At 48.2% G+C, this 19,872-nt stretch overlaps 2 protein-coding genes across 3 annotated transcripts; one reads left to right on the forward strand and one right to left on the reverse strand.

Annotated features, from left to right (window-relative positions):
• Window positions 1-7,001: 7,001 nt before the first annotated feature.
• LOC148388043 (calcium/calmodulin-dependent protein kinase type IV-like) lies at window positions 7,002-19,203 on the reverse strand. Of its 2 annotated transcripts, none has more exons than XM_088393806.1 (11): window positions 17,405-19,203; window positions 16,678-16,756; window positions 16,516-16,578; window positions 16,348-16,430; window positions 16,123-16,195; window positions 9,104-9,194; window positions 8,950-9,024; window positions 8,790-8,838; window positions 8,564-8,690; window positions 8,329-8,481; window positions 7,002-8,050 (listed from the first exon to the last, which is right to left on the reverse strand). In XM_088393806.1, exons 1-11 carry the CDS (start codon window positions 17,515-17,517, stop codon window positions 7,640-7,642), a joined length of 1,317 nt encoding a protein of 438 aa, XP_088249932.1. In that variant the 5' UTR covers window positions 17,518-19,203; the 3' UTR covers window positions 7,002-7,639. The 2 variants fall into 2 exon arrangements, with proteins under 2 accessions (XP_088249932.1, XP_088249931.1); XM_088393805.1 differs by having other exon boundaries at window positions 8,763-8,838; window positions 17,405-19,202.
• fam174c (family with sequence similarity 174 member C) lies at window positions 18,545-19,617 on the forward strand. Its single transcript, XM_088393807.1, has 2 exons — window positions 18,545-18,932; window positions 19,055-19,617. The coding sequence occupies exons 1-2, from the start codon at window positions 18,646-18,648 to the stop codon at window positions 19,209-19,211; spliced, it is 444 nt and encodes a 147-aa protein (XP_088249933.1). The 5' UTR covers window positions 18,545-18,645; the 3' UTR covers window positions 19,212-19,617.
• The last annotated feature ends 255 nt before the right edge of the window (window positions 19,618-19,872 follow it).

Consider the following 19,872-nt stretch of genomic DNA (forward strand, 5'->3'; position numbering starts at 1 on the left):
GGTCTGTTCAGATGAGTCAATAGACCATAGCACGCTCCAACCACAACGCAGCAGAGGAGCCATCTGGCATATGGAGCCCCGTTGCTACTAGGATGGCATAGACACCGGGACATCCCCTCGCCTAGCGGAGTGGGGATCGATGGATTCTTCACCAACATTGAGACGCCTCACCCTAAACGATGGGGCCCCTTTGTAGTTAGCCTTCCCCACCACTCCGAATTAGGGGTCCAGCACTCTCTGCAACTTGCAGTGGCTGAGGTGAATCCAACTGGGCCGTTGAGAAATTTTAATCGCCGTGGGAGTAGCAAGCAAAACTTGAAACGGTCCCTCCCACCGTGGGCTGGCCCAGTTCTTTCTTTTGATGACCTTGATGTAGACCCAGTCTCCTGGATTGATGGGGTTGTCCACCTGTGAGGGGGAGAGATCAGGCGGCAGTAAATTTGCATTTGACACATGTTTCAGTTTGAGCGTCCTGATTAGATAATCTGCCAAGGTCTGTTCTTCGTCTGCTTTTTGCAAATCTGCAGGGAACACTGGTAGTCTGTATGGTCTCCCATGTATGATTTCAAAAGGTGTTAGTCCTTCTGAAGTGGGAGTAATTCTCATATAGAGCTTCACTAAGTCGAGGCACTCTGGCCAAGGTCTGCCTGTTGTTTCCATGCATTTTTTCAACCTGCTTTTGATGCTAAAGTTTGCCCGTTCAACCAGGCCTGCGCTCGAAGGATGCCAATCACAGTGGTTTTTTAACGTTATTCCAAGGTGTACAGCCATGTTCTGCACAACTTGGTTCACAAAGTGTGGACCATTGTCACTGTAAATGGTTTGGGGGATGCCATGAGTTGGTATGATGGTTTTGCAGATGGCTTTTGCCACTGTTAAGGCATCTGCGCGTTTAGATGGAACTATTTCCACCCATTTGGAAAATGCATCACTCATCACTAGGCAGTATTTGTGAGGTCCACTTTGTGTGAGTTCAATAAAATCCATATGCATGATTTGAAATGGATAAGAGGGTTTTGGAAATGAGCCTCTCTTAGGTCTCATGTTTCCTTGTGGATTATGTTTCACACAAACAGGACATGCTTTACAAAATTTTTTTAAGTAAGCATCTAAACCAAAGGTAGTGAATTGTTGATCTATGATGGTCTTCATCCCTCCTGTCGACACATGGCAAGGCCCATGTGTCGCAAGCGCTGCTGCCTTAAAAAGTAATTTTGGTAAAACAGGTTTGTCATTGATGCGGTGGATATTATCTGTATCCACTATTGCACCTTTTTTCGTCCACATTCGTTTCTCCACCATTGGAGCATTGCCCTGCATATCTGTCAGCACAGTCTTACCTATGAGTTGTGTGTCCTCTGAACTCATTAAAAAAAATTCATGGCCATGTCTCCCTGCAGCTGCTTCTTTTGCAATTTTGTCTGCTAATCTGTTTCCATTTGAGACTTCATCTCTGCCTGTGGTGTGAGCAGCACATTTACACACAGCTAGTTTAGCAGGTAAAAGAATGGCCTGCAACAAGTCTTTTAACAAGGAGGCATGGCTTACCGGTTGATGTTGTCATCCCTCTGCGCTCCCATTGTTTCGCAAAATAGAACAGAGTACAAAATGCATACTGACTGTCTGTGTATACAGTGACTTCCTTATCTTCCGCTAATTGACAAGCTCTTGTTAGTGCAATTAGCTCAGCAGCCTGTGCTGACCTGTTGTATGGAAGCTTCTCTGCTTCAACAATCTGGTTTGGCAATTTCACAATTGCATAACCACTTTGATTGTTTCCTTTAGGATCCTTTGAACATGATCCATCCACAAACCACTTCTCCCCTTTGTCAAGTGGCGTGTCACTTAAATCTACTCTGGGCAGCTGTAGATGTTCTGTAGCATCCAAACTGTTATGTGGTGTTCCATCCCCTGGCAACGGGATCAACGTTGCTGGGTTAAGGACTGTGCACCTCTTTATCACGATGTGTGGTTGTGACAGAAGTATAGCAGTGTAGGACAGATGTCTGGCTGGTGACAAAAAGTTCATTTTGCTTTGCAGCAGCAACACATCTACAGCATGTGGAACTAACAGCTCCATTTTGTGAAAGAGCACCACATCTGCAGATTGTCTCACTGCAAGCGCTGCCGCGCATACTGCTTGGACACAGTCTGGCAAAGACAGAGCCACTGGATCCAGTTTTTTTGAATAAAATGCAATTGGTCTTAGTTTGCTGCCATGACTCTGCATCAGCACTGAGGTCATAAAGCCATTCCTCCAGTCTGCTGTTTGCACAAAGGTTTTATTGTAGTCTGGCAAGATAAGAGTTGTGGTTTCTACCAGAGCCTGTTTCAGCACTACAAAAGCATCATCCGCTGCTGGTGTCCACATGATTTTTTCTGTCATTGTCATGGGAACTCCATGGACAATATCCAGCAGCGGTTGTGTTTTCTCCGCATAATGTGTGATCCATGGTCTGCAGTAATTGCAGAGCCCCAAAAATGACATCATTTGTTTTTTTGTTTCAGGTTTCGGTGCATCTGAAATAATCTGCTTTCTGGTTCTTTGTATCTGTCTTCCAGAAGCCGACAAAGTGTGACCTAAATAGTTCACTTCCTGTCTGACCCATTGTAACTTATTTTTGTTCACTTTATTGCCTGTTTTGCAGAGATAGTGTAACAATGCTAAGGAGTCTGCCTTGCAAGCAGCTTCAGTTTCAGAGACTACCAGGAGATCATCTACATAAACTAGAAGTTGGCTTTTGTTTGACATCTGAAAATCAGCCAAACAGGCCATAATAGCTTGAATGAAAATAGTTGGACTATCAGCAAATCCTTGTGGCAATCTGGTGTATGTATAGCTTTGTCCTTTAAAGGTAAAAGCGAACCAAAACTGTGAGTCTGGGTGAATCGGCACTGAGAACAATGCATTGCTGAGATCAATTACTGTGAAAAACTTCTGATTAGGTTTCAAAGTGTTCAGAAGTGTGTGTGGGTCAGGCACATTGGGTGCTCTTGTTTGCACTGCATCATTCACTGCTTGTAAATCTTGTATCATTCGCCAATTAATTTTGTCGGCCTTTTGGACCGGAAAAATGGGAGTGTTGCAAGGAGAATCCGAGCACTCCCTAATAATTCCTCCTGTCAAAAGATCATTTATAACAGGGGCAATCCCTTTCATTGCCTCCTGTTTCAAAGGATATTGCTTAACTCTTGGACGCCACTCTGATCTTGGTTTGATCTGTACTGGGGAAATGGATTTTAAAAGTCCTACATCAGATGGGCCCTTGGTCCACAGTTTTTCAGGAAGCCCAGCCAATTCCTCCTCCTCCTTTTCATTCAAACAAATGTCAACTAGTCAGGGAAGCGCACAAGCGCCTGCTCTGCTTACAGCCACTTCACACACTGTTTGCTTCCACACGTCACAACTGGTACTGTAGCTCCACCCATCACCTTTGGCCTCATAATCAGTTACAGATCCAGCAAGTTTAATTCGGGAACCCACATCTGCCCACGTTATACTGTGAGGTTTAAACAATGAGATGTGGGGTACAGCCGACAATTTGTATCTGTCTTTCTGAGGAGCGGGCAAGAGCACAGCAGCACCTGCAAATGACCTGCGATCAGTGTACAGAGCAGTGATTGTTAAAGTTACTTCCGTGTCACTGAGGAAACTTCCAATATAGTCATCTTGTGGATCAGTGAGAATATTCATGGTGACATGTAATTCATTACAAGTCATTTCTGATTCAGGTTGGGACAATTGTTTTCGAGCTTCACTCAGCAATCTGCTTGGGAGTTTAGGATTTCGTTCAGGAGGGATGGCATAGGAGCAGCAAATCTGTTCACCTGCTTGTGCAGCATATGAGTCCACATCTCTCACTCTACATGCTCGCATGCCATCCTTTACCGGAATTATTGCAATTCCCAACCGAGTCATCAGATCTCGTCCCAGCAGGTTTATGGGACATTTTGGGGATAGGACAATCGAAACTGAAACCATGCTTCCAGTTTCCTTATCCCTCACTTCAACTGGATTAGAGATACTCTCCCTGTGTACCTGCCCATCAGCAGATTTCACCCAAATAGTATTTTGGGAGGCCTTTAGATTTGGGACTTTAGTTTTTATCACGGTTTTATAAGCCCCGGTATCACACAAAAACTCGACATCACTGCTTCCAATGTTTAGAGTAACATATGGTTTTTCTTTTAATGCACTCAGAATGTCCCATGCTGTATGGACATCTACTATTTCTTCCTCTATAGGAGCACCAGAGGTCAAAGGGGGGGGGAATCTAGTCATGCTGAGAATTTGGCCTTTCCTCTGCCCCTTCCTGCACCCTTTGATTGATATTGCTTTGCAGAACGACACACTCTTGCAAAGTGTCCTCGTTTCCCACAGTTCCAACAGTTGTCAGTATCTCGTGGGGGTTTTGAATTATATGGCGGCCTGTGACCTTGTTGGCCTCTACCTCTTCCTCTGCCTTGCTGGGACCCTTGGAAGAAGACTGTTGTATCTTCATCTAGTTCATCATCATCATTATCTAGATGAAATACATCAGAACTTTTGCCTTTTTTGATCACTTTTTCAGCATGTCTGGCCCATTGCATAGTTGTTGTCACACTTGCAACGTCCACTTCCACCAAATGTTTCTTCACCCAGTTGCCTATTTCAGGGCGGAAATTAGTGAGGAGCGCATTTTTAAGCTGTTGTTGAGAAGCACTCTCAGCTGTATCATTGAATGGGATGCCACTATGCACCCTGAATTCTTTTTCAAATCTTAAACGAAAATCATCAGTATCTTCGCCAGGCTTCTGTATTATTCCTGCCAAATGACCATAATTCGCTCGTCTTTGAAATATAGTTCGCACTCTTTGCACAAGACCATTCCATTGTGCTGCATACTCCCCTCCCAATTGAATTCCCTCAACGGGATAGGGAAAAGGCCCTTGATTATTTCTGCCTGTATAATTTCCTCTAACCTTTGCCCAGTCTTTTCCCAAGGAGGACATTGCAGCTTTTCCTGCCTCATGTCCATTCAGTCTATAGGAATGTATAATTCCAGCCATGTCCTCTGCCCATTTATCTGGGTCTTCAGCAACAGGGATAACCCCTTCAACTGCTTTTCTTGCCTCTTCCAAAGTCCATGGCCGGAAAACATATGTATGTGGGGGTTGGTCTTCCCCTACAAGAGGATTTGGCACCTGTATCATTGGGCACACATCAACCTTGTCTACATTTTGAGAAAATCTAGCAGCAGTGGTCAAACTTCTTGTTTGTACAGGACTTCTAATAATGTGACCCTGACTTCTTTTGCTGTTATATGGGGGGGGGGGGGCTGCAGGTTTGTTAAGCTTGGATACAAGTTTTGTGTACGAGCGGAAGGCCCCTCTTGCTCCTCTGCTTGAGCTGCGCCTTCAGCTTCGGCTGGAGCCGTGGCCGCGACAGTGCCTCATTGTCTTCCGGCCTGACAAACATAGTCTCAGCCTCATCACCTTTCATCTTTCTATCTTTTGTCTTTTGGATTTGTTCTCTTCTCTCTTGTGAAGCTTTTAACCACATTTTAGCACAATCCAATTCTCTCTCTTTTCTTTTCTTTTTCAGTCCATTTTTCTTTTTATTCACACTCTCTTCTAAAACATCAACTACTATCTTCCACACTTCAACTCTCAACTTCCCTTCTACTCCATACTTTTTCTTCCACTTCGGCATATATTGCATACAATTAAGAAATCTACTCGCCATGTACTTCTCATCTCCGTCAAGAGGTAGAGATTTACCGTTTTTATTTCCCATATTAATTCTTGTAGTTTTAGGTTATACAATTTCTTTTTCTCAAAAATATTATTATTATTATTATTACTTATTTATTACTATTTTATTTAATCATGTCTGTGAGGATCCTCAATGCAGGTTTAAATTGACCTTTCAACAGATTACTAGCCTGTATTAATACCGTGGATCAATGCTAGAACTGCTATTTAGTCAATTTATCCTACCAGTCACACACTCAATCACACAAACTCCAGCGCTTTTTTAGGCCTCATAGCTCGGACAAACCAAAGCCGTATCTCATAGCTCGGATAAACCAAAGCCGTATCTCATAGCTCGGATAAACCAAAGCCGTATCTCTTGTGCACCTCTACGTGTTACGCGTTTAACAACACAACACAACTTCAGGCTTTTAACTTACTTGTCCCCTGGTTGTTGCACTGCCGGGTCCCGTCAATCCACCTCTGTCAGACGAAGGCAGACCTAAGATGCTGGCCCAGCGAAGAATTTCCTTCCCAGGTCTTTCTTTACCAGGTCCGGCTAGTGGACGCTGGCCCGTCGACGGTTTACAGCGCGTCGTCCTCCGTGAGCCAGATGATGGGTATGAGAGGTCCCGGGTTTCGGCACCAAAATGTTAGAGATTTGCTCACTCCAACTTATTTCGCAAGAACCACACGAGAGACAAGCAAGTTCTTTTAGACACCTGCAGGTGGAGAGCTCACACGTTGACGGAGTGAACTCTGAAGCTCTCCCAACTGCAAGGACATATTTATTAAGAGAAAGAGTGGGGGCAAGAGTAGACTGAATAGGAAGCCCTTGTGCTCTAGTCAAAACATATCAGGGGGTGTTTTACGACCTTGTATAGAATGGGATTCATTACCGGTTGCATTCCAACATAATCATACGATAAGGATACTCTGTAAAACCCTAACAAGGGTGACCAGACGTCCTCTTTTTCCCGTACATGTCCTACTTTTGAGACCTTAAAAAATGTCCGGGGGCATTTCAAAATCGTCCAGGATTTTTGTTCTACTGCCTCAAACATAATACATGTACTCAGTGGCAGCGCGCCCAATACGCACACTACGCTGAAAGCGTTAGTCATTATTGATTCTGTCACGTGTGTTGTAGACTAGCATGGCTTGCCAGCGTTTGTCAAAAAAAACAAAAACATGTGAAGCTCTTGGAGACTTTTCAGGGCTTGGCGGCAGAAATACATTTGAAATGCAATAAAAAGACAATTCAACACTTGGAGTGGCAAAACTTTACTGAGGTCTGATGATGTCATTTTCTGTCTGCATCAACACGACAAACACAAGGACAATAATTATTCTAAGCCCCGCCCACCCAAAAGCAAACAGGAAGCTGTCATCTGAACATCTCCGCCATTCACATAGCTTAGCTTATACATGGACTGTTAAGCTAAATCAATGACAAAGGTGGAAGTCATCACCAAGTGATGCAGGCGCACATCTCGCTTTTATTTGAACGTGACGACACAAACGGAGCATTGCTCAATTGTGGCCTTCTGGTTGGAATGCTCCTGTTGCCGTTGATGCCGAGCTAAGCTAACATGAGGGTGTTTCCTAGGTGGCGCAAACACGGGCAAAAAAAAGGTAGTCGGCGTAAACGTGCAACCTTGCTAATGCATGAGAACAAGAAACTTTCAAGCATAAAATATCTTAATTATTAAAAAAGTCATCTTAGCTTTACTTGAAAAACAGAGAGTGTAAACAGATTGACAACTTCACATTTCAGACCTTAGCATATTAGCTGGCATGCGAGCCGCAGGGTTTCATGCACTTGTCAGTAAAACTCAGTTTGGAATTATTTGTCAATCTTCACAAGCTAACACCATTCCGCACCGTTAGCGTCTCTGGAAAGAGTTCATTGGCCGTGGTCGGTCTTTGCAGCGGGCGCCACCCCTGTCGTTAAGCCGTTGCTGAGGCTGTCGGGGCCAGGGGGCTCGGCCCGGTTCCCGGTGGCTGTTTGGCCTGCCGAGTAGCTCTTCTTGGACGGCCTGGGCGGGGCCACCGCCGATCTGGCCTGCCGCTGGGCGTCGGCCCGGAGCGGCGGCCTAGTCGGGGCAGGCGCGGCGTCCTGCTTGCGAGAAAGGACGGGGCTACTTTGTTCCCTTTGTTTCTCCGAGAGCGTGGCCTCTTTGGGGTTGGGGGTGGCCGACTCGAGGGCCGGGTCCTGCCCCACATTGCTCTGCGTGGCGGGAATCTCGCAGCTGTCGGTGCGGCGGCGAGATGACTCGTGCATCCGACCGGTCGCCACCACCGCCTTCATGGCCGCCTGCCGCGTTACAGTCACATGACGGGCGCATTACGCCATATGCTGTAGCATGTCGGCGCATTACAGTCACGCAACCGTCGCTTGACACACGGGAGTCGCAAGATGTCACGTGAGGCCACGGGTGACTGGGCCGTGGAAAGACTCACCACATAACGTGAGGTATGAGACAGTCGCTTGAGCGGCGCGACAGTGTCTCATGACACCGACAGGTCGGGCTACGGGCAATGATGTCATGTGACGTACTCTGATGCGACTCGCTGCGTTTTGGACCGGCTCACCTTCAGCTTGCGTCTGGCGTTGAACTCTTGCAGCTTCCTGTGCGCCGTGTCCATGTGTGAGAAGCGCGCCGCCTTGCCCAGTACCCACGGGTGCTGCAGGGCCTGGTGCACGCTCAGGCGCTTGCCCGGGTCCAACACAATCAGCTTGCTCACCTGCACGCGACATTAGCTCTACTCTTAGCAAACGGACGACCAGATGAACTAAGAGACGGTCGGATCGGCGGCGGCCACCCACCAGGTCCTTGGCGTTGAGCGAGACGTCGTCCCACCAAGGGGAGACAAACTCGTAGTCGCAGTTGAGAATGCGCGTGTACATGTACTGGTCCCCTCGTGCGTCGAAGAAGGGCTCGAACCCGCACAGCCTGCGACCGTCCCCACACAGGTCAGCGCCCTGGTGCCACTCGTGCCTGGCGCAGCGCATGTGCTTAACTCACAGGATGTAGAGAATGACGCCTACTGACCACATGTCCACTTCTGGTCCGTAAGCGTTTCCTCGAAGAATCTCAGGAGCTCAAAAGACAAACAAAGCGAGAAAAGGGTGAGGCGGCCACGACACGGCACCGCATGGTCTTCCCCTCGTCCGTCTGAAGGTGAGGAGGCACGTCGCGGAGGCGCAGTCACCACAGTATCCGGGCGTGCCGCACACAGTCTTCATGGTCACCCTCTCATCGATTATTTTGGAAAGACCAAAGTCCGCTGAAAGATAATGGCAGCACGCACACACGGTTGATGGAGCGTGTGCGCTCATCACGGTGACGCCAAAGGCGGCACTCACCGATCTTGAGCGGCGCGTGGAGCGAGAGGTCGGCATAGAGCAAGTTCTCCGGTTTGAGGTCACGATGCACCACGCCATTCTCATGCAGGTACTGACACACGGAAACACCAGTTATTATTCACGATCAGAAAGGCATGACAACAACATTGAAGACAAAGAAAAAAATCTAACAAAAAGAAGTGTTTCATTCACAAAATATTTTTTACATTGAAAAAAAGCAAGGATACATCCAACTAGAATTTGCAATTTCTGGAGAAATTGCGTGTGAAGGCGAAGAAGCTGAATAAATATTCGGAGAATGCTACAGGATGTTAATTAATGATGTCTCAAATTCTGATGTACTGTGTACAGCGACAATGAAGGCAATTCTGATTCAAGTTGGAACGGGTTGAATCGGTCAAATAATGTAGGAATAAGAAGGGAAAAACAATTTTTTTTAAATTTAGGGTGAATTTTAAAGTTGAACATTTTTCATGAGTCGGAAGTTGTGGAATAGGTAAGCATAAGATGCACAGTTGAAAGTTGGAACGGGTTGAATCGGTCAAAAAATTTAGAAATTAGATGGGAAAAATGAAATTTTGTTAAATTTGCGGCGGTAAGTAGGAAGTTGTGGAATAGGTAGGCAAAAGATGAACAGTTTAAAGTTGGAATGTGTTGAATCGGATGAAAAATGTAGAAATCAGAGCAAATGTTGAATGCTCCATAGAGAATGAATGGGAATTTAGAAAAGAAATGCGCCATAAAACTTTGAAATTTGGAACGAAACAAAAACTGCGGGTTAGAAAGATTCAATTTGGAATTCTAAAGTTGAAATGGGTTGACCCCTCCGTGAGTTGTCACCTTACCGTGGTGGAGGGGTTTGCGTGCCCCTATGATCCTAGGAGCCATGTTGTCGGGGGCTTCATGCCCCTGGTAAGGTCACCCATGGCAAACGGGTCCTAGGTGAGGGGCCAGACAAAGCACGGCTCACAGAAGCCCCCTATGATGAGTAGAATAAATGGACTTCGTTTTCCCTCGCCCGGACGCGGGTCACCGGGGCCCCACTCTGGAGCCAGGCCTGGAGGCGGGGCTCGAAGGCGAGCGTCTGGTGGCCGGGCCTTCGCCCATGGGGCCCGGCCGGGCACAGCCCGAAAAGGAAACGTGGGTCACCCTTCCCATGTGCTCACCACCTGTGGGAGGGGCCAAAGGGTTCGGGTGCAGTGTGAGCTGGGCGGCAGCCAAAGGCAGGGACCTTGGCAGTCTGATCCCCGGCTGCAGAAGCTGGCTCTTGGGACATGGAATGTCACCTCTCTGGCTGGAAAGGAGCCCGAGCTGGTGTGCGAGGCAGAAAAATTCCGACTAGATATAGTCGGACTAGCCTCCACGCACAGTTTGGGTTCCGGTACAAGCCCTCTCGAGAGGGGCTGGACTCTCTTCCAGTCTGGAGTTGCCCACGGTGAGAGGCGTCGAGCAGGTGTGGGTATACACGTGCGCCTGCATATTGGGGTTCACCCCGGTGAACGAGAGGGTAGCCTCCCTCCGCCTTCGGGTGGGGAAACAGGTCCTGAATGTTGTTTGTGTCTATGCACCAAACGTCAGCTCAGAGTACCCACCCTTCTTGGAGTCCCTGGAGGAAGTGCTGGAGAGCGCTCCTTCTGGGGACTCCATCGTTCTACTGGGTGACTTCAATGCTCACATGGACAATGACAGTGAGACCTGGAAGGGCGTGATTGGGAGGAATGGCCCCCCCGATCTGAACCCGAGCGGTGTTCTATTATTGGACTTCTGTGCTCGAGACGGATTTTCAATAATGAACACCATGTTCAAACATAAGGGTGTCCATGTGTGCACTTGGCACCAGGACACCCTAGGCCGTAGTTTGATGATCGGCTTTGTAGTCGTGTCATCTGATTTGCGGCCGCATGTTTTGGACACTCGGGTGAAGAGAGGGGCGGAGCTGTCAACTGATCACCACCTGGTGGTGGGTTGGCTCCGATGGTGGGGGAAGATGCCGGTCCGACCTGGCAGACCCAAACGCTCTGTGAGGGTCTGCTGGGAACGTCTGGCAGAATCTCCTGTCAGGAAGAGCTTCAACTCCCACCTCCGGCAGAGCTTTTCCCAAGTCCCGGGGGAGGCGGGGGACATGGAGTCTGAGTGGACCTTGTTCCGCGCCTCCATTGTTGACGCGGCCGACCGAAGCTGTGGCCGTAAGGTGAGGCGGCAATCCCCGAACCCGCTGGTGGACACCGACGGTAAGGGATGCCGTCAAGCTGAAGAAGGAGTCCTATCGGGCCGTTTTGGCCTGCGAAACTCCGGAGGCAGCCGACAGGTACCGGATGGCCAAGCGGAACGCGGCTTCGGCGGTTGCTGAGGCAAAAACCCGGGCGTGGGAGGAGTTTGGTGAGGCCATGGAGAATGACTTCCGGAAGGCTTCGAGGAAATTCTGGTCCACCATCCGGCGTCTCAGGAGGGGGAAGCAGTGCAACGTCAACACTGTTTACAGTGGGGATGGCGTGCTGCTGACCTCGACTCGGGACGTCATGAGTCGGTGGGGAGAATACTTCGAAGGCCTCCTCAATTCCACCTACACGCCTTCCATTGAGGAAGCAGGGCCTGGAGACTCTGAGGCGGATTCTCCAATCTCTGGGGTCGAAGTCACTGAGGTAGTTAAAAAACTCCTCGGTGGCAAGGCGGATGAGATCCGCCCGGAGTTCTTAAAGGCTCTGGATGTTGTGGGGCTGTCATGGCTGACACGCCTCTACAACATTGCGTGGACATCGAGGACAGTGCCTCTGGATTGGCAGACTGGGGTGGTGGTTCCCCTCTTTAAGAAGGTGTGTTCCAATTACAGGGGAATCACACTCCTCAGCCTCCCCGGTAAGGTCTATTCAGAGGTGCCGGAGAGGAGGGTCCGTCGGGAGGTCGAACCTCGGATTCAGGAGGAGCAGTGTGGTTTTCGTCCTGGCCGTGGAACAGTGGACGGGCTCTACACCCTCGGTAGGATCCTCGAGGGTGCATGGGAGTTCGCCCAACCAGTCCACATGTGTTTTGTGGACTTGGAGAAGGCATTCGACCGTGTTCCTCGGGAGGTTCTGTGGAGGGTGCTTCGGGAGTACGGGGTGCCGAGCCCACTGATAAGGGCGGTTCGGTCCCTGTATCACCGATGCCAGAGTCTGGTCCGCATTTCCGGCAGTAAGTCGGATTCGTTCCCAGTGAGGGTTGGACTCCGCCAAGGCTGCCCTTTGTCACCGATTCTGTTCATAATTTTTATGGACAGAATTTCTAGGCGCAGCCGAGACGTTGAGGGGGTCCGGTTTGGGGACCTCAGCATCTCGTCTCTGCTTTTTGCAGATGACGTGGTGCTTTTGGCTTCTTCAGGCCGTGATCTCCAGCTCTCGCTGGAACGGTTCGCAGCCGAGTGTGAAGCGGTCGGGATGAGGGTCAGCACCTCCAAATCCGAGTCCATGGTCCTCGATCGGAAAAGGCGGATCGGTGCAGCGTCGGCAGTAATGCGGACCCTGTACCGGTCCGTTGTGGTGAAGAGAGAGCTGAGCCAAAAGGCAAAGCTCTCAATTTACCGGTCGATTTACGCTCCTACCCTCACCTATGGTCACGAGCTATGGGTCGTGACCGAAAGAACGAGATCCTGGATACAAGCGGCCGAAATGAGTTTTCTCCGCAGGAAGTCCGGGCTCTCCCTTAGAGATAGGGTGAGAAGCTCGGTCATCCGGGAGAGACTCGGAGTAGAGTCGCTACTCTTCCACGTTGAGAGGAGCCAGATGAGGTGGCTCGGGCATCTTATCAGGATGCCTCCTGGACGCCTCCCTGGGGAGGTGTTCCGGGCATGTCCCACCGGTAGGAGACCCCGGGGACGACCCAGGACGCGCTGGAGAGACTATGTCTCTCAGCTGGCCTGGGAACGCCTTGGGATCCCCCGGGATGAGCTGGATGAAGTGGCTGGGGAGAGGGAAGTCTGGGAGTCCCTCCTAAAGCTGCTGCCCCCGCGACCCGACCCCGGATAAGCGGAAGAAGATGGATAGATGGATGGATGGAAATGGGTTGAATCAGACAAAAAAAAAATAGAAGTTAGAGCAAATGTTGAATACCCCATAGAGCAGGGGTCACCAACCTTTCTTAAACCGAGAGCTACTTCCTGGGTACTGATTAAGGCAAAAGGGCTACCAGTTTGACATACACTTCTGAAATAGCCAATTTTCTCAATTCGGCTTTCACTGTGTTATTATTGTCATTTGCAGTTAACATGTAAGTGTGATTTTAACAAGAATAGCAGAAATACAGTCAAACCTTGGTTTTTGACCACAATCCGTTTCAGAAGGCGGTTCGAGAAGCGAATCGGTCGAATTCCGAATCTATTTTTCCCATTACAAATAATGGAAACATTTTTAATCCGTTTCAAGACAAAAAACCCGCGTCTTTTTTAAGCATTTTTTCATTTGCGCATATTTGTCTGATCGCTCAAATGCAGCGCACCGCCGAACGCGCAACCGTAGCGCGTCGCCCACCGCGCAACTGCACCGCGACGATCGCATTATTGTGACAGAGCCGTCGCTGAAATTTAGAAAATATTTTTAAAGTCCTGATGTACGTAGTTTCCAAAATTGAAGTGGACCTAAGTGCGCAGGGAGCTTAATTTTGTCCGATCGTGCAGCTGCAGCGCACCACCGAACGCGCAACAGTAGCGCATCGCCGACCGCGCAACTGCACCGCGCTGGTCGCATTATTGTGACAGAGCCGTGGCTAGAATTTAGAAAATATTTTTAAAGTCCTGATGTACTTTCCAAAATTTAAGTGGACCTCAGTGCGCAGGGAGCTTAATTTTGTCCGATCGCGCAACCACAGCGCGCCGGGTGCTCACTGTCGCATTGCTTTAAGAGCGTCTTTGTGTTTTAGGATGGCTTTACTGCTCTCACTTGCTTTCTTTGGAGGCATGATTAGGGGTTAATACAATCCTAAAAGTAACGAAAATACAATAACAACGGAGTCAGTCGGCATCCGGGCGGCGCGGTCGGGTTTTCTCGGTTCCTCCCGGCTCATCTCGCGAGGTTCGACCTCCGAATTTTGTTGGACAACCGAAGCCAAAAAATCTCGAATTTTTTTGTTCGAATTCCGATTTGTTCAAGAACCAGGACATTCGAAAACTGAGGTTCGACTGTAAAATAAATAGATGCAGCTCACTGACAAGTGCCGCTATTTGAGCTAATTTTGGAATAGTCCTGCGGGCGACTCATGCGGTCCTCACGGGCGACCTGGTGCCCGCGGGCACCGTGTTGGTGACCCCTGCCATAGAGGATGAACGGGAATTAAAAAAAAAAAGTGCCAAAACGTTTTGAAATTTGGAACGAAAGGAAAACTACGGGTTTGAAAGGTTCAGTTTTGACTCCAAAAGTTGAAACGGGTTGAATCAGACAAAAATTCTAAAAGTTAGAGCAAATGGTGTATGTCCCATAGAGAATGAATGTTGAAAATATGGCAGATAAATTTGTAAATTTTGCCAAAACCGTGAATTTTTTGAAAGAGAAAAGTAAAAACACCCCAGAATTGTGGGACGTTCTGGAACAGGTAGGCAAAAGATGAACAGTTTAAATTTGGAACGGGTTGAATCGGTTGAAAAAGGTAGAAATTAGAAGGGAAAAATTCAATTTTGGAAAATTTGGTGTGAATTTCAAAATTGAATGTGTGGAATTTTTGGTGAGTGGAAAGTTCTGGAATAGGTAGGCAAAAGACGAACAGTTTAAGGTTGGAATGGGTTGAATTGGTTGAAAAATTTAGAAATTAGAAGTGAAAAACGAAATTTTGCGTGAATTTCAAAATTTAAAATGTTCACTTTTTGTATGGGAAGTTTTGGAATAGGTAGGCAAAAGATGAACATTTCAAAGTTGGAATCTGTTGAATCGGATGAAAAATGTAGAAATTAGAAGTGAAAAACGAATTTTTGTGAAATTCTGCGCAAATACGTATGAAATGTGGTCCCCAAAGACAAATTTTGCATCAATTTCATCAGTCAATAGTTACAAATTGTCTTCACTTTTGAAAAATACAGATATAGCTAATAATTTTTGTTACCATTGATCTTTTAAAAATATTTGAGCAGTTTTTACTAGTCTCCGGTTTCAAACTTAGTTGTTAATCAGTTTGTTGACGGTCGTAATGGCCCTCCGAAGGAAACTATGAATCGGCCCGCAACAAAATTTGTTTGACACCCCTGGTGTAGAATAACATACGGCTGAAGGCCTTCACACTAATTAAGATTGTCTTTGTTTTCATCATTAAAAATTCATTCGAAACATTTGTATTGGCAAGACAGTTGGCGATGCGACGCCAATGCTAACAAGGCGCCCGACCGGAGAAGGACGTCGACTCGCGCTGATCGCAACACGCGGGATCGAGGTCATCTATGGCCCACGTGCACGCGTGCGCTTTCAATCCCATGTGATCGTGTTAATCTGTAGAGCAGCTGGATGTTACATAAGAAGACGCTATGCGATGGCACAACAGCATGCGAGCTGGAAGCTAAACGCTAACAGCGCTAAAGCGACAGATGAAAGACAACGGCCGGCCGATGGAGGTGGCTCGTGCGCCATCGGCTAGGCTAGCCTAACTTAGTGTAAATCAGGCCGTTTTCTGGTCACCTCTCGAGTCCACAAAGTTGCAGATGCTGAATCATTTTGCAATCACGCACCGGGAGTTTTTAAATCCGCAGAGTTTAGGGCGGGAGAGGTGATGGACGTTGGAGGATGGACGTGGATACTGTAGCTAGGTTAATGGTGAAATCGAGATTGGGAGGTGGAAACAGACAAGTTGAAGCTGCCTTCCTCCTTATGTTTGCGTCAGCGGACAACTCAGAAACCATGTCAATGTTAATTCTTTGGATTCTGTTTGTTTTCAGATGTATTTGCTGATATGTTTGTATGTTTTTTTTCATGAGCTCCTCCATTGTAAGTATTGGACTTTGATATCTTAAGACTTGATATCTTTTACTTTGATACTTTAAGACAGAAAATGCAACGCGAACAGCCTACCGCCACGGCCTCCAGGATCTGTTTGATGACGTGGGCGGCGTCTCGCTCGCTGTAGTAGCCGCGCTCCACAATCCTGAAAGGCAAAAGTCACGTATGGGCAGGTGAAACGTCACGTCACGTGTGACCAATTACGCTGCGCGTCACGATCTGCCACGTAACGTGTCGCGACGCTTGTCGGGGACACCTGGAGTGACGCATCACGGCAAATGTCAGCTAGAAGGTCACCTGTCAAAAAGCTCGCCTCCCGTCACCAGCTCCAGAATCAGAGCAATGTCCGTGTCCGTCTCGAAGATCTCCTTCAGCTGGATCTGAGGAGTAAAGAGCAAATAGACAAAAGAGCATAGTCATCGGACGGACCCGTGATGCAGTGGCAGGAAGCGACGCCACACTTACGATGTTGGGGTGCGAAAGACGCAGCAGGACACCGATCTCCGTGCGGACGATCTTCTTGTCGATCTGCGGCTCAGGAAAACGAGCAAAGTTGCGCAAGTTAGCCGGCGGGCTGGGCCCGTTGGTAAACTGAGGTGACAACGTCGTCGTCGTGAGACCACTGACCGTCTTCTTGAGAACTTTGACGGCGTACGACTTCTTCTTCTCTTTCTCTTCGCAGCGATACACCACAGATGTGGCGCCTCTGAAAACACAACGCAACACATCCTGCAAGTGCCTGGGCGTGTGTGGGTGCACTTTTTGTGTCGTGTGTGTTTAGTATGTAAGTGTGTGTGCCAGATGGTGGAAGACGATCATGTCCATACAGGCCTGCCTGTACTCCATGGCAACAGCACACCTACTAACAGGCCTCACGACGGCGCACAAACACATTTGTGCGTTTGCAGCTGGGTGATGTCACACTTCAGTGCAAAAAAAAACACAAACTGAACTCCATGATTAGCCATTATGCTCTGCTCCTTCATCCAGGAGGACACCTGGCTGTTGCCGTGACAGCAATGCAGCGTCAATTTGTTCTTCCTTCAGGATTGTTGAGCTCAACTTTAACTGCCAAAAATCATGATCACGTGACCAGACCACGTTTGTAACAATAAAAATAATCACGACAAAACGTATTTAGTCATTGACATTTTCAGCGGAAAGCAGAGCTCCATGCGCTTGTGTGTCGAGTTGGGGCTGTGGTTGTGTTTTTGGACGTTTGTGTGATCTTGTGATTAGGTGTTGGGTTGTGGTTGTCTTGCTCTTGTCGCAAGTTTGCCCTGTGAACCCGAAAGCCCCCCCATTCGAAACAACGCTTCATTGGTGTCGTGCGCGTGCGTCCGTCCGGACTGACCTGCCCAATTCGGAGCCGAGTATGTAGAACTCCTCCACCGTCCCGTCCCTGCGCGAGCCGTCCACCCAGAAGTCCGCTGGCACTGCTTCCGAACCGGGCCGGGACGTCGGCATCTTGACGCTGCGTCTGGCTCCGATCACGCGCGCCCTCACAAATCCAAATGGCTCAGAACCGGATTAGAGGGAGTGAATAGTGGGTCTTTAATTCCGCCTCCTGCTCCGTTTAAGACCCAAAACGTACAACAGACACGACCTTTTTCCCCTCTTCCTTCGTGTTTTTTTTTTTTTTTTTTACTCCAGTCCGACACCTGAATCCGAAACCTGCTCGGTCTCCATCGGGCTTATAAATGCTCGAACGCTGGTTCCGTTCGAACCATGATCGTGACCGTCGCAGCTCCAGAAACGAGTCCGACCGGGTCCCAGTTTTAGAAGGGGATCGCAACAAGAATCGATGGTCCAAATGGTTCCGATGGCTTGTGACGTGTTGTGATGTGATCTGCGGCGGCTGTAATCTACTGGGCACGCCCCCGACAGGACTAGGGCCAATCTGAGCCTCGCCATTGGGCGCTCGAGCTGTCACTTAAAGCTGCGTGCACGCCTACATCTTCACGATGTAATTTCGTTACAGATACATCTTAATTCAACTTCTCTTATTCTGTTCAGTAAATGACTATCCATTGGTTGAACGTTCTATTAGAAATTGTCCCAGTTCTTTATCTTCAATGCTATGCTAACAGTAATTACCCGGCGGCAGCCTTCTCAGTTTAACTATTTAATGTATGCCAGAAAGATTGATACGCAGCTGTGGAGCCTTCCCTGCGAGATTGCGGAAAAACCTCCAAGGTTCTTCAATTATTATACTACTCTGGGCCGCCCTCCAGCAAGGGGGCGACTGCCTGGCCTGTGTGACCTTGTAGTCTTAACTGAGATCAACTTCTACATATGTGTAAAGAGTGTCATAGAGACGGGAAAGCGAGATAGGTTACAGCGATATGACGGCATAGCTCAAGCTACCATGCTAATCACAAGTGCCAAAGGGGCCTATTCTAACATATTATGAAAAGTCGCTGTGCTGCCGAAAATGGCCACCAGGGGCCGCGCCGTTCAAGTGCAGTAGACGTGAGGACATGATGTCGTCATACGCAGTGTCACTTCACTTCCTGGTCGGTGTGTACATTAACAACAACGCAGACTGCCGAGTCGAGTTGTTTCAGCGAAGCGCTCAAATTAACTTTCGTTTCAATGGCGGCGCCGACGCGCTCGGCGCTATTTCTTCCCCTGGTGCTGTGTCTTCTTCTAGTCTGCCGACGGACATTTGTCGTTCTGGCGGCGCCGCAGACCGATGAAGTGAGCGGACCTACTGAGGCGAGTTCGAGCAACAGCAGCAGCAGCGCAGCAGGAAATGCGGGAAGAGAAGGCCATACGCTAAGCGGCTTCAACGCGGATTCGTCGATGGTGCAGCGGGCCTTGTATGTGCTCGTCGCCATCACCGCCTTGGGCATGCTTTACTTCCTTGTCAGGGCCGTGCGGTGAGTATCGTGACGTCACTGTTGACGACCCGCAACGCCGAAAACTTGGCGAATATTTGCTGTGCTGAATTACGAAATTTCTACGCATGCGCGCATTTTCTGCACTGTGTTTTTTGGTGTAGTGTGAAGAAGGCGCCCTCGAGGAAGACTTACGGCCTGCTGGCCCACTCGGAGGACACGTTGGCGCTGACGGCGGCGAGTGACGACGACGATAACACGCTCTACGACGCTCGCATTCTCCACAGGTCGGAGTCCCGGGGTACCCACTCCGACCTTTGACCTGAGATGAGCGGCGACCGACATCCTCTGAAGTAAAATTGGCCAAAGACTTTGTTTGTTTTTATTTTTGGGTGGTATATTTGATTTTTGTTGTTTCTTTGATCGATATTAATTAGTTTTACTTTCATTTAGAAATATTTTTATACACATAATGTAATTTTTGTTTTTGCTGCTGCTGTTTGCCAAAGAGGAGGCGGAGCCAGCTGACTGCCAAGCACATTTGCTCATCCTGGTGATGATTAATGGATGTTTTTTTTCGTTTTTTTTTTTTTTTTTTTTTTAAACTGACTATTGATGGGGTGACAGGCGTATTGCTGGCGTTTGATCGGCAGGTCTCGTCCGGACCAAAGCATCCAATTTCTTCTCTAATTCAAATTAAAATGGCTACTTTTCTATTACTGAATAATCTTTTTGTCTGTGCCATCATTTGCATATTTGTGTTTATCAATGCGACCGGACAAAACCCTAATTTCTCAAGGAGCGCTCAATCTGATTTTCCTAGATGATTGGTTCTCATACTTTTTTTCAGTTTGTGTGTTAGAGCCTTTATCTTACGTTGCGCCTGGACTACTATAATGCATTATTCTCTGGTCTTCCTAAGTCCAGCATCAAAAGTCTACAGTAAGTACAAAATGCTGCTGCGAGGCTGCTCTCACGGACA

Source organism: Syngnathus floridae, chromosome 13 (genome assembly GCF_059516105.1).
Source record: "Syngnathus floridae isolate MCC-2025c chromosome 13, RoL_Sflo_1.0, whole genome shotgun sequence".
Classification (NCBI taxonomy): Eukaryota; Metazoa; Chordata; class Actinopteri; order Syngnathiformes; family Syngnathidae; genus Syngnathus; species Syngnathus floridae.

Bases quoted from the DNA above. Each gene is read 5' to 3' on its own strand.
- LOC148388043 (XM_088393805.1), bottom strand. From the start codon at position 17,517: ATGCCGACGTCCCGGCCCGGTTCGGAAGCAGTGCCAGCGGACTTCTGG. The intron at 16,757-17,404 runs GTCAGTCCGGAC...TTGTGTTTTCAG, and splicing joins CTCGGCTCCGAATTGGGCAG to AGGCGCCACATCTGTGGTGT. The intron at 16,431-16,515 runs GTAAGTGTGGCG...TTTACTCCTCAG, and splicing joins GTCTTTCGCACCCCAACATC to ATCCAGCTGAAGGAGATCTT.
- fam174c (XM_088393807.1), top strand. From the start codon at position 18,646: ATGGCGGCGCCGACGCGCTCGGCGCTATTTCTTCCCCTGGTGCTGTGT. The intron at 18,933-19,054 runs GTGAGTATCGTG...TTTTTGGTGTAG, and splicing joins TTCCTTGTCAGGGCCGTGCG to TGTGAAGAAGGCGCCCTCGA.